At 27.6% G+C, this 15,207-nt stretch overlaps 2 protein-coding genes across 14 annotated transcripts in view; one reads left to right on the forward strand and one right to left on the reverse strand.

Moving 5' to 3' along the window:
• Positions 1-15,014, forward strand: l(2)k14505 (ATP synthase mitochondrial F1 complex assembly factor 2 homolog l(2)k14505). The gene is made up of 9 exons (XM_016075070.3): positions 1-257; positions 2,236-2,283; positions 2,372-2,517; positions 5,294-5,391; positions 6,783-6,863; positions 6,961-7,073; positions 8,271-8,386; positions 8,461-8,598; positions 14,931-15,014. The coding sequence occupies exons 1-9, from the start codon at positions 176-178 to the stop codon at positions 14,955-14,957; spliced, it is 849 nt and encodes a 282-aa protein (XP_015930556.1). The 5' UTR covers positions 1-175; the 3' UTR covers positions 14,958-15,014.
• LOC107456997 (luc7-like protein 3) overlaps positions 15,012-15,207 on the reverse strand; it is a 20,015-nt gene continuing 19,819 nt past the window's right edge. For all 13 annotated transcript variants that reach the window (XR_001585789.4, XR_001585790.4, XR_001585788.4 and 10 more), the window contains one exon: positions 15,012-15,197. The gene's annotated coding sequence lies outside the window, so the exon portion shown is untranslated. The remainder of the gene's footprint in view (positions 15,198-15,207) is intronic.

Here is a 15,207-nt window from a genome sequence, read left to right on the forward strand (position 1 = left end):
TATACAACTTAAAACTGAGTATATCATATCAACAAATCAAACAGAAAATTCTAACTTTCTTCCAGATTGTTGTTGTTTATAAGTTTTTTTAAAACTTTTTCGCTTTAATGAAATAAATAAATATAAATTTATTTGCTCTATTTTAACTTAAATTAAGTGTTTACCTCAATTCATAATGATTATAAAATCGTTTTTTAGCAATTTGCATCTATTTTGCAGTAATACTGCTGCTAAAGCCTATTATAGGAATTATTCTGGTTAATATATTTTATATGTTCTGTTGATTATCTTTCTGTTGTTTTTTTTTGTTCAAATATTACATTCATTTATTTTATCCTTAATGCTACTGATACTTAATATGCCACTTTCCTTTTGATATATTTGTTTGATTATACTTCATAAATAATTATTATGAGTTATAATATTTATTTGATCTATTTATCATCAATTTAAAAGTATTTAGTTCTAAATTTTACATAAAAGGATATTTACTAAGAAAATACATATGAAATATATTTCTTTTTATAAAACATGCATTATTACAAGAAAATCCAGTATGCAATTCTTTTTAATACTACTTTAAACTTTCATCTAATCTGTGGATCTCTGTATGTATTTTTATATAAATTGGCCATTCTTAATTGGGTCAATAACTTGTTCAACATTAATATTCTCTTTTAGTTACCCGACATGATAAATGAGTAGCAATGTAAAAATATGTAAAATTTTGTTATTTTTCCTTACCAAAATACCTAGCTACCTAAACTAATTAATATTTTCTATCTAACCATTTTATTTTGTGAATTCTTTTTAGAAATTTTTTATGTTTAAAACTTACTGAATTCACAGTGATAAAGATCATATGAATAGAAATTATTAAACAATTTTATACTTCAAATATTTTAACTTAACCAATTGAAATAGTCAAAGAAATTCTTTTTTACTAATTAGCATTAATCAAAATAAATATGAAAGAAGCTATTGTAATAGGTAGGATAAAAGATCATGAACAAGTTTGAACGAGATAACCAAAAAAGTGGAGATTAATCATTGGTTATGGTGCAGTTGATGTGATTTTATTAAATTTACGATTAATAAATTGTTGAAAATAGAATTATTAGAAATCTATAATTTTGAAAAAATATTTAATACTTCATTTTGTAAAAATTATTCTACACTATTTAAAAAAAATAAAGAACTATATTTTCTGGTGCAAAATTATGTAATGTAGTCTCCTTATTCTAAAAGGCTTTTTGCTCATTTACTGTTGGTGGAAATGGGTTGAAAGAGGAATTTAAAAAAATATTTTTATTCATCTTTATTTAATTTTCATTATTAAATTGTTAATAGATACTTACTCCAACTTTAATGTAATAACTTTCAACTTTAACAAGAAGTAACTTTCAAAACATGTAAAGCTAAAGTTCAATACTAAATGAGAATTGGGAGAATAAAGCAGAACTTAATCTAGAATTAATTTCAATTCATGTTTCTGATAAGTTTCAATTTATTTAATTCTGAAATTAGCTTTTTCACAAATATATTTTTTATCTAAAAAGTAAGCAATGCCTTGATTTCTCTCGTTCTTTGAAAAATATTGTGCTGCCAAAAATATTACCAATCATCAAGGGTTTGTTGAAAATTAAATATTTAACATAAATTCCAAAATAGTACAGGAAGAGTGATTTTAACGTTACATAAAGAAAAAAGTGTTTTGGGGGTAAAATTTTTTTAAAAATATTTAAAGAAAATTCAAAAATATTATGAATATTAAAAAGAAATATTTAGAGGAAATTCCCTTGTTGTAAATCATTTTTCTCTTAGCTTCCACCAATTTGACAGGATACTAATTTAAAGAGATTAAAGGCCAGACTTAATCAAGTATATTGTCTACTGTTTAATTATATTAAATAATATAAAGATTCTAAGTAATATATACCAAGTAGAAATTAAGTTCATATTGAATAGAAGACAATCAAGAGTTCTTCTAGACATTCTTCACTTTCAATCTTCAGACATTCTTCATAAGTTCACCTCTAATTGCTAAACAACAAAATTTTTGAAGAATAATATTATTCATCTGTCTTTTACTGTTTTTAAATATTTTTCCAAATAAACATAAATTGAACTGGATAATGTTTATTAATTCCTAGTGTGGTAATGTGATAAATTAGTTCTGAAATTGTTTTAGAAGCATCAGTAGTATTTATTTATTCATTTTCTTCTTTCTTGTAGCTCCACTAAAAAGATTTTATAAAAATGTATATGTTTCTGAAACTGATGGTAAGTTTTTCCCTATTCTAACTGTTCACTAAGTTCTTAACTAGGTTTTTATTTGTTCTTTTATTTACTTGAATATTTCACCCTTAAGGTAAGTTTGAAATAAGTCTTGATAAGCGACGATTAAAGACTCCATTAGGGAACAAGTTTTTACTACCAAATGAAGGATTAGCAGTAGCTGTGGCAACAGAATGGGATACTCAACGAGATGTTATAGAACGTCATAATATGCATATTGTAAGATAGTTTCTATAAAACTTATTCTTCTTATAAGTATTTATCTATTGCAACATAAATGAATGTAATAAACAATCCTGTTATAAAATGTCACGAGTACTTTTTACATGCATTTCAGTTGATATCTGTAACATTTTGACCATGAAATTAAATCTAAAATTTTTCTTCAATTTTTGCTAAATTCATTGCACATAAATGTGTAAATTGTTATGTATTAAGTAATACAGTCAATTGTTGATAATAATTAGGTTGGAATATAACCAGTGATTTAATTATTGTTATATTCATGAGTTTATTTTATTAATTTTCATTGCTAGGCACTTTAACGAAACCCTAATTTTGAGCACTTTAATTTTTAACAACTCTTCACCTTTCTAGCTGAGATCAGTCAGCAGGAAGGTTTTGTTCTAAGCATTGCAGGAATAGCTGGTCCCCTTGACCCAGCTGTCCAGGGCTAATAAAGTGGAGACCATTAGCACAGTCACAAAATTTGAAATTACAGAAGTTTTTCATGTCATTCGGCTTATGGGCTTGCTGCTAGAATGTAGTAGAGGACGAGCGAGCATTCGCTGTGAGGTGGGGTGGTAGGACAATTTCCCCTGGAGAATAGATATATTTTTTTAATATAAATATTTTTTGTTCCTTAAATGTGATATTAAGTGTCTTTACAATTATCTCATGTTTAAATTATATTTATTCTTATAATTCTGTACTTGCCATGTGCATAAACCTTTTCACTAAATAGTCAAAATTATGTAATCTGGATTTTTACAATTAATAAACTTAGTAACTCTTATAACGTAGACCATTATTTTAGCCTGAATTAACTTTTACTAATAAATTTTTTATAATGTTAATCTTTTTTTTTTTCTCCATTAAATATCTTAGTTTTTGCTTGGTAGCTTAAGTCAGTCTTTATCTTTTCTTTACCCTTATATTGTATCTTAAATTTAAATCTGTGCAATCACGTTAATCAAATAAATCTAGTTGTTTAACAATATTTTTTTCAACAGAGTGGACTAGGACTGGAATTACACATCCTGGTGACTGTTTAAATGTAATGTTAACATTACTTTAGACCCTTCATTTTAGCAAAAATAATTTAATTGCACTTTAGTCCTCTATGCTTGGGAAAAATAAATTTCAACGTAATTTCATTTTTCCAAATTTTATTATTTTTTCAATTTACGTGAGACATTTCACAATAAATGAAATCTTATTCTTTCCCTTTTCAGCAGAAATAAGCAAATCACTCAGTACCATCTTTAAGTGATTACATAATATTTGAAGTTAGAATTAAATGTGATGTTAAACATTTGTAGTATATAAAGTTGGCAAAATGGATTACAAGAATAATTATTACGACAGACTTAATTACATTTAATCGTGATACATGTAAATGTGATATATATTTAATGTAATTTTATTTATTTCAATACAACAGAAAAAATATAATTATGTTAAAATGATTTTCAACCGAGATATTAATATTGCACTATGATTTCAACTACAAACAGAAATTACCACTATAACCATAATTAGTATTATAATCACCTCTTTTAAGTACCTGAAACCATGATAAAAAGTACTTTTTATTTATTATTATCCTACTCCCAACCAAAGCCAGTTGGCCTGGCTGCCTAACATTAAGAGGAAAAACAGTGAGAGCTCTCGGGCGTTGCCACTCTCTGTTCCACAGTAAAATGGTCGTTAATGGAGGTTGGTCGTTCTTAGTGTGGTTATCTTCATCGACTTCAGAATGTTATAAAAGATGTATGTTTTTTCACAAGCAATTTAAATTTTAGTCTGTGTGATTTTCTTGGTGCGGAAATGACATTTGTGCTAAGGTTATGAAAACCGGATTGACGAATAAAGTTTAACGCCTATAAAAATGACCTTTACTGATATAATTATGTGTAAAAACAAATGTACTAATTATGGAAGACAGAAATATTTTCAATAAATAAACATTTATGTTTTTTTTTTTTTTTTTAAATTTACATTTAATTTTTTACCATAAAAATTTAATTAGCTTTATAAAATGAGATGCTTGTTTCTCTGAGATGTGTTGTTTTTTCTAAAATAACTTTTTTTTTTCTAATTTAACTTTCATCTGTAAAAATAAATCATTGATAATATTGTCTTTAGTGCACTTTGACTGCAACATGAGGTTGTTGATTTTTTTCACATATTGTCAAAAAGAGCTATCTAAATTAAGAGCCACCCACGTATATTTTGAATCTGCATATTAGTTTTGTTAATATTTTTTGTTTACCTGGATGCTGGAAAGGTTTTGATGGGCTCTCCTAAAGATTTTTTTAAACAAAAAGTCTGTGGAAAAAATTCTGTGCTTCCCAAAAGTGGTTGTAAAAAAAATGGCCGCTAGACACAAGTTGTCTTTCCTGGAGGTTTCACTGTATCAATTAAAGGAGTATCTTCAGTGTTAACACCTTTTAATTTTATTCTAATAATTATCTGTCTACTTGTAAAACCATGCCCACAAAGAGGACATGAGGTAGAAATTGTCACATCAATTCTATTCAGATGCTGCTGGTTTTAATCACAACTCATTAATATAGAAAAACAGGGGACGTCTGTCTTCTTTGGTGAATCAGAAGGTATCCTGTTTACACGTCGTTGATTACTTGCAATAAAAAACTCTTGTAATTGATTCAACTTAACTCTGTTTCTTAGTTATATTAAATTACTTCTTTAAAAAAATTTTAATGTTTACTATTCAATTATTACTTTTGAAATATTTTATACATCTTTTCAGACAGCATTATGTAACACTGCCATTGATAATCCATGCAAACTATCTTCTGAAAATATTGCAGAAGATATAATACAGTTTCTTTCTTCAGATACTACATGGTGAGATTATGATGAGGATTTTATCCCTACTCTTTAGAAATACAGGTTATGCTTTTCATAATAAAAAATTTCTTTTAGACAGTATGTCATTATTGCTGAAAAAATTAAATTTTATTTTTCATACTAATTATTGTAATTAAAATACTATTCATGTAATTGACATAATATTTAACTTCCTAATTAAGACTGGTTTCAGTTACCTCATCTTTAGTTTAATCTGCTTCTGAAATTGTACTGATGTTTTGTACTGGAATTACATAATTTTGTAATAATACCAAAGTCATTTTTGATTGGTTGCTGGTCATAAGTTAATTTTGTAATTACAATTTAAATGTCATATCAGTATTGATAACAAATATTAACATTACTCTATAACAAAAAGCTTATAAGCAATATCCAGATTTTTTTTATTTTAAGAGAAAACAACTGTATCATGCACAACATATTAAGATGCCTGCCAGCTGAAAATCAAGCTCCAGTGTTTCATGATATTCTTGTAGAAACATTATCAAAAATAGCAAAGAAATCAACAATGTTTAAAAATAATGAATATTTTCCGTAAAAAAAATTTTTTTTAATCAATTATGCAAGGATAAATGAATTTTAATTTAACTAAACATTTAAAATGTAAATTTTTCTCTATTAAAATTGTGTTTATTGGGGAACTAAATTCAACTATAAAGGTATTAATAGTAATTTTGTTTTTAAAAAGTTTAAGCTATAATGTGAATGTCATTTTTCTATGTATAACATTTTGTGGTTGAAATTAAATTTTCTCTGAGTAAAATCACCGAAGTCCAGCATCTCTGGCAGAGTCAGTGAGCAGGTAGGTGACCATTTTGATCAGCCTGCGATGAGACCCCTGTGTACAATTGGTCCTCCTTTAATTGTTTTACCTTAAAGTGCTTAACTTCGCACACAGTGCATCAGGCTACTAAGATGGTGGAGCTATTCTCTCTACAGAGAATCAAAATTTTGTTGTCATGTCTTTGGATCATCCTCAGGGATGTTTTCAAGATGATAGCCAATAAATAAATCATTGTGCAGCTTTAGTGACATAAATAAAGTATTACTACTACGACTGAAATTAAATTTTATACATAGACATTATTTAAAAGTATAACTTTTTGACCACCTTTATACTATATATGTTTAGAGAGATTAAGGTTCCAAGAAAATGAATAACATAATTGTTAGAATTTCAGTTTACACAATTATATATTTTTATTCAATAAGGCTATACTTCAAAAATATATTCCTCTTAAAGAATGTGAATAATAATTTTTTGGAGGCACTGTTATAAATTTTTAAAAAAATTATTACTCATAATAATTATGTAATAATCGGTTTCTAATAAACTTTTCTAACAACAAAATTAAATTTTCATTTAGTTTTAGATCTAGTGAGCCTTTAGATTTTGCTGTTTTACAAAAAAATGAGTGGGACCCAGTTTTAGCATGGTTCACAAATAGGTAATTAATATTTTCAATTAAAAAAAAAAATCAGCAGTTTAAAATATGTATGCTATTGATGTTGATTTCTCTTACTTTTTTTTTTTTTAAATTTTAGATATAATGTTAAAGTAGACATTTGTAATGATGTTAGTGGAGTTCCAGTTTCAGACCAGGCTTTGGCAGTTATGAAGAAACACATGTTATCTTATAACCCATGGTGTTTAGTAGGTAAATAAAATGTCTACATGTGTCTTTTTTTTTTTTTTTTCCTTTACTCTTGTCAGACACTACTATATTGTTCTGAAATATTTTATGAGAAAAATTCCCTTTCCCCCATATATTGGGATAAATGAAACAAAAATAGCTTTTTATTTGATGTGTTTGCTCTTTCTCAACTTAATATTTTTATGTGGTAGATGGGACAGCAGTAAAGCTTTTTGAAAGGTTTCACTTTTTTAAATAAAAACTAATACTAATCTAAATGTTTTTATATTACATTGTTTTCCGAATCTTCTCAGTTCTTTTAAATAATTTCAAATTTTCTGAAAAGATTATAAGTAAGTATAATCCCAACTTTTGCCTTACTGTTTTGTAGTTATTCGTGATCACATGACTTTTGGTTCACAGTGACATCAAAGCTACTTCAACAATGCTTAGTCATAAATATTTCAATTTACCAGTACTTTCAAAGCTTGACAATCATTTAAACTGTTTTTCAACTTTTTTAAGTGAATACAGTATTATAATACTATAATTATAATAAATGTAACTTTTAAATGTGTAGATTTTCAAGAAGCTAGTAATTATAATACATCCTAAAATGTATTTATACTAATTTAACCTTAGCGAAATTGCCCGTATTTCAGCAAGCATTCATCTTGTAAAAATTAAAATGCCAAAGAAATAAAGCATAGTTAATTCCATAAGTTTATGTCTACTATTTATTACAGTTCTGATTACTATCAAATTTGTAATTTTATGTATTTAGATAATTTTTTTTCTCTATATTCAATATTTTATGTGATATACATATCATAGTGAAAATCTTTACAGTATGAAATAATCTTGTTTTTTGTTTTTGCTAGCAGAATGATATCTTGTGTAAGAATCATTGGTACATTTTTAGAATTTAGAGAAAAACATTAGATAAGCAAACATTGTTATGTTTAATGCATTCCGTGCACATACATGCTAGACACAAATGTTTTAAATTCGCTCGATTTTATGTATATATTTATATATATTTGATTTTTTTTTAAATCAAAAATAAATTTTCTTGATTCAAAAAAAATTAATAATGGCATGTTGTTTTATTGAAAAATAATATTGTTAAAATATATTATATTTAGGATTTAGATTTTTAATAATTGTCTTTTTAAAAAAATTATATGATTTTTAATAACATTACATTTTATGTGTTTACAGGCATAACTTTTACAGTAGAAAATTTAAAGTCACTTATCTTGACAATGGCTGTGATTAACTACAACATAGATGTTGAAAAAGCAGTAGCCTTATCTAGGCTTGAAACATTGTTTCAGGTACGTTTCTTTACATCATTTCAATTAACTTTTTCATAGCTTAAATAATAGTACATATATTACTTGAATTATAGACTAAACAGTGGGGAACAGTTGAATGGGCTCACTCTGTAGACGAAGCTCAGATTAAAGCTAGAGTGGCAGCAGGTGTTTTGTTTACATATTTAAATGAAGGATCAACTGACACTGTTATAAAAAGTGATTTTGGAAAGGTAAATATGAAAACTAAATATTTTTGTAAAGCAGTTTTTCTCTTAAAATATCTGTTTAGTTTTCTGAATAAAGACAATTTCTATTTAAAAAAATTTGAGGCATCAACCCTTAAACGTCAAATTTAAATTAGGTGTTTCTCAGTAATCTAAATATCAGTTAGCTTTACTTGTTTAATTTTAGGCCTATAATTTCAAGAATAGTTTTTGGCAATCATGTATTGTAAATTCTTACCCGTATAAGCTGAATACCTGTTCCTCATACAGGATGAAAAAAAGTGTCAATTAATCAGTACTGATCACCAACATAAAATTGTACACAAAACATTCAAACAAATAATAATGTTACAATGATTCCAATGTTTCTTATTTATTCATTATCTGTTACCCTTCTCGGTTACTTTATATAAAGCAAAATGCATTTTCGGTGATTCATGTTATCAAAATAAAGACTAACTGTATTCAATCAGGGTTCCCACTCAATTTTTTTAAAAAAATTCAAGGACTTTCAAGGACCTAAAATCAAATTTCTCAAGGACCTATTCGGCATTATTATTATATGCTAAAGTACATGTCAACCAGATTTTACAATTACATAGAAGCAGAAATTGTATATTTTTAAATCACAATGCTTAGTTGACAAGAAAAAATTTTTTTTATTGTGTTGTGATGTCTCTTCTTCAAGATGACAACCCAGACAGAGAGAATTGGATTCTATTCTCATTATGTATAGGTGTCTCCTGAGGATGCAGTGTCTAGTAAGAAGACCAATGATCTTCCTTAAACTGTTTCTATTAAGCTTTAAAAGCTCTTTATGACGTACACTAGGACAGCCACGCTTTAGCTCCTTAGCTTGTCTCTGACCAGCAGCACGCCATTGCTCATGGGCAATTTTGCCATAGACTTTGAATATGGATGCCTAAATAAAGTGGGAGAAATTCCCAGTGCAGGTTCAGGACCCAAGAAAATTGCATTAGAGCCAGGTCGTGTCGCTTCATCAGCTAGCTCATTTCCACCAATACCCATATGTCCAGGTATCCAATGCAGGGATACCCTGTTATTAGTGGATAGGTCACAGAGGACCAAGAAGCATTCCCTCACTAACAAAGAGGAGAATTTACACCCTGACAGTGATAAGAGAGCAGCCTGACTGTCAAAACAGATGCGGATAGTCATATTTTTAAATCCTTTGTCTAAGCATATCGTGCAGCACAAGATAATGGCAGGGACCTCAGCCTGAAAAACAGTGGCATAGTTTCCCAAGGGAAAATGAAGTTTGGTACCGTCATTGGAGCAATAAATCCCTGCTCCTGATTTGGCACCAATCTTTGAACCATCAGTGTACCATATTAGACATTTGCCTTCAAGCCACCGACAAGAATTAAACCATTCATCTCTAGTAGGAAAATGGATCACTAGGATAGTAAAAGAGGGTATAACCATCACTTGTGAAACAAGATGACCCCATGAATGATTGATAGTTGCATTGCTGTTACAAATCATTTAAAAAAATTCCAATCGACAAAAAAAAAAAAAAAAAAACTCCAATCGGCATAGGATACTAGCCAACATTTAAAAACTAGCATCAGTGAAACTTTTAATGAAAAATTTCATGAAGTGAATTAGAATTAATGAGAATGAATGAATGTATAATGCTAATTACATTAAACAAGCATAGTAAATAATTGATAAAGTTTGTGTAATTGCACGGTTATTAATACTTTTTTTTAATATGTTAGATCAAATTTTAGGTTACAGGAAATGTATATAATTAGATATATTATCAAAATATATCTATTTAACATATTTGTTTCAATTTTAATATCAAATTTTCCATTTTGTTACTTCAGAATATCAGTACTGTATTTTGAACATAATAAAATCTATTGTAGAACTATATTTCACAGATAGCTAACTAGGACTTACTGAGCTTTATTTCCTTTAAAATATATCCATAAAATGTCAAGCGTGGTTTTTAAAATTTTGTGAATACGCATAATTATCATTAAGCGTAATTTTTAAACCGCATTTATACGAATCTAGATATACTATATGTAAATCAAAATTATAAAAAAGGTGAAGTAAGTCTCAAAGATTGCGTAAATCACAGATCACAATGTGTGATTTGTAAATTGAAATGCAGTGTTTCTAAAATCAGAATAATATGAATTGCAAATTATACAAAATGCACGAACTTACAAGACATAAATCACAATGTGATATACATAAATCACCTTAATGTGAATTCTGTTGTGTGATTAGCTAATAGTTTTCATGTGAATAGAGATCATTATGATGCAAACTGCAATTTGTGATTCGAAAGGGGCTTAATATAGAACAGCTATGTGTGATTCTTAAATCATTTTGACGAGAATTGTGGGTGGTAATTCTTAAATCTCTCGTTTGTGAATCGCAATGCGTGATTTGTAAACTACTAGAATGAGAATTGTGAGGCATGATTCTAAAATTACTTTAACATGTATCATGTTATATGATTCAGAAATAACTAATTGAAATCATGATGTATGATTGATAAATTACTTAATAAGAATCATGCGTAATTTATAAAATACCTTAATATGAATTCCGATGACTAATTTGAAAATCACTTTAAAGTTATTAGATATGCGTTCCATTAATCACTTTCAATTAAACCGCAATTTGTAGAACATTTTATATGAATTCCGATCCGTAAATCAAGAATTAGTTTAATGTGAATCACAATGTTTATTCATAATCAATGAAACCTGTAGAACTAAATTTTATTTATTAGCAGTAAAAACTAAATGTAAAAATTTTATTATAGATGATAAAAATTAATTATCCTTCGTACATAAATTAAAAGAACAAATAGGATAACAATATTAACCTGGCGTAATAATGAAGTTAACACATTGAACATATTTCTAAATCAATTAAAAACTATATATCATTTGAAAACTATGACTACAAAACCTAAAATTTGCTAGAAATTTCAGCTTTCAAAACATTAGAGAGATGAACAATAATCTGTCCGAAAAATCTAGGAGAGAAAAGTTTTACATCTTCTTTAACCCCTTTTCACTTCAAGCATTAAAAGTTACATCTATCAGAAATTAAATATACATAAATTAAAAGACATATTCGTACATAAATTAAAAGAACAAATAGGATAACAATATTAACCTGGCGTAATAATGAAGTTAACACATTGAACATATTTCTAAATCAATTAAAAACTATATATCATTTGAAAACTATGACTACAAAACCTAAAATTTGCTAGAAATTTCAGCTTTCAAAACATTAGAGAGATGAACAATAATCTGTCCGAAAAATCTAGGAGAGAAAAGTTTTACATCTTCTTTAACCCCTTTTCACTTCAAGCATTAAAAGTTACATCTATCAGAATTTCTATAATTTTCCTTTGAATTTATTTATTTTTTTACTACTCTTCTGTAAGAAAAATTAGTAGTATTTTAATTCCTAAAAAATCAAGTACTTTTCAAGTACCCTATGGCAGAATTCAAGGACTTTTAAGGGCCCTGATTTTTTTCAACCAAATTCAAGGACTTTCAAGGTTTTTCCAGTACCGTGGGAACCCTGTCAATATCATGAGGCATTATGCTGTTGCTCAAGGCATTTCATTATATGTAAAATTTACCACAGTCAAGCTACTTTCTCCTGTACTCATCTTCTAGATAATAAATATATCATAAGAATGTACAGTATTGAAGCAGCTGTAATCAGCATCAAATTAACTTTTAAATAGTTTGAACCTATATAAGGTTATATTTTGTGCTAATAATATAATGGCAACTTTTTATGGTACCCCATAAAGTATAAGTACATTTTCTCCATTTATTTTTCTTATTAGTTCATAAGGATAACTAATTTTTTATTTCAATCAGTACTTATAACCATAATTAATTACACATCATTTGTATCAATAATAGGTTGTAGATTTAATACGCCTCTTAAACGAACTGAATAACATTAATCCATTAATTTTGCCTTTTAGTACATAGCCTATTATTTTACTTAAATTAGTATTTAACCAAAATTAAATATTGGTGTCAGCAATAATATTGGCGTTTTTTTTACTTACTAGGAGGCTTCGCCCCCTGCTCGCTGGCGCTCGCCAACCCCCGGAACTACTTTCGCAGTTCATTTCGGATTGCCTCGTGCATTGGATATGTTCCTAACGTCTAGCTTTTGTATACTTTTCTGAACACTGAAGTTCCGAAAACTTTAACTGTAGAAAATTCTAAACCTGTGCATTTCAATATTAATTTGAAATTGCAAACAGTTCACATATTTTTCTTAATCACACTATTCTAAATTTCAGTTGTTGAGAAAAGTAAGTTTTGTTTTAAAGTCTTTCCCATCAGAGGGCTAAAACCATGTGTTGTAAAACAATATGAAATAGTACTGAACGCCGGATGTAAAGCATTGGCTTCGATGAAGATAATTTTGTGAGAATTTTTTTGATAATTCGGTGAGAATTCACCCGATTAGACATATGACATGCTTACTATGTGCTCTTGCGCGCCGAAGTCTATCAATTAAAACGTATTAGCGTTTTATATAATATAGATAAGCCATATGATGCTCACTACGTGCTCTTGCGCGCCGAAGCCTATCAATTAAAACGTATTAGCGTTTTATATAATATAGATTAGCCATATGATGCTCTTGCGCGCCGAAGCCTATCAATTAAAAATGAAAACTGTTGCCAGCGCGAGAAAAGAAATATCATGGGTTTTATTGATACATACGTACGTATTAGCGTTTTATATAATATAGATTCTTAAAAGAATTAGCATAAAGCATTTTTATTATAACTAAAAGCATTTCTCCATTAATTTTGTTTTTCAGTTAATTTTTTTTATTTATTTCAATTACTGTTGATTTTAAATTACTTAATTACATAAAAACAAATATTAAAAGCATAACTATAAACACAAGGTTTTAGATAACCTTAAAAATAATAAATTGGTGATGCAGTTTGCTTATGCTACAACGATCACATTGATCTAACAGATAACCTGGTAAAACAAATAAAATATAGTTAAGTACATGAAAACGAGCTACGAACAATAATTTTTTATGAAAGATATAAGCTAGCAAATATTACTGATGTTATCTTTAAAATATTTAAAAAATATAAAATCGTTTTAGTTGAAAATAGTCCATAGCTTATTTTAAAACACTGGTTCTCGCTAAGCCAATGAGAAAATTCCATTTTTGAATTTAAAATATTACTTTGATTAAAAAAATAAGACTTCTTAATTTTTTTACTCAATTAGAATCTTGTCTTTTTAGAGCTTTCGGTTTACCAAATCCAGTATACGGACGCACACTCAAATTCTTTATTTTATTATATTTGTTTATGATATTAAGCAAAACACATTTTTAGTAGTTTATCTTATAATATAGACTGGCAGTATCATCTGGCATAGTGTTGTTGCTCAAGGCAACTCGTGATATTAAAAATTTTCCACAATCAAGCAATTTTCTCCTGTACTTACATCTTCAGGGGGCTATAAAAAATCTATCATAAAAATTTCTATTATTAGGTGCAGCTGTAATCGGCATCAAATTTACTCACAAAATATTTTGTACCTATATAAGTGTATATTTGGTACCTATTATAACTGCACCAATTGCAATGATGTCAGTAATACCTATCACCAAAATTAAGCATCAATTATAGTTAGTTGACTTTTTATGCTATTTTAAACAAATAAATATTATTTCTCCGTTAACTTTAAATTTTTGTACAAAGGTTATTTTTTTACTTCAATTTGTTACTGTTAGCAAAATTAATATCATTGGCACCATTTTCCCTTAGTTTTGCTTTTCTGTTTGAAACTTTTTTTTTAAAATTTAGTTTTATAACAGCATGTTTTTAAAGAATAACTTTAAATAAAGTTAACGTCATGGTTTCAGATAACCTTAAAAATATAAATCTAGTGACATAATTCGCTTGTGCTATCATGATAACGTTGATCATTGAGATAACCTGGATTAAAGAATAAAAAAGAACTCAGTAATACCGAATGTGCAATAAACTAAATTTTTTTTTTATTGAAGCTATAAGAGCTATTTAAAAAATATTTGACGAAACTGATTGGTTTATAGTTTACTTTGAAACAATCGTTTCCACTAAGCCAATGAGGAAATTTCATTTTTCGAATTTAAAAATCGAAAATTGGGTTTGCAATAAGTTTACAATTGTACTTCATGTTGAATATCATATTCTTAAAGTCTACCGTTTACCCACAATGCGATATAATAAAATAATTTGTAAGTATGTTCTTATATGTTGAGATTAAAAGTAATTTGTTTTTCAGGTTCCATTGTTTGGCAGAGCAAGATAGAATCATTAATTACTGTATAATATGTAATAAACAATAACCCACTCCTACCTGAAATAAGAGTCCAGAAATTTATTCAGAAAATAAAACAAAAGTGTAATGATAGATTTTACATGAAAACATAATATACAGTTACAGCTATGGACTGACTACAACTACTGCTTACACTTTTACAACAGTAGATGACAAATTTTTCACCTGTAGGAATGGTCCATTTCTGCTTGGGAAGATCATCTCTAGAGGCTGTAAAATA

The sequence above is a fragment of the Parasteatoda tepidariorum genome, chromosome 8 (genome assembly GCF_982258835.1).
Source record: "Parasteatoda tepidariorum strain Cologne lab strain chromosome 8, Ptep-v5.0, whole genome shotgun sequence".
Taxonomy (NCBI): Eukaryota; Metazoa; Arthropoda; class Arachnida; order Araneae; family Theridiidae; genus Parasteatoda; species Parasteatoda tepidariorum.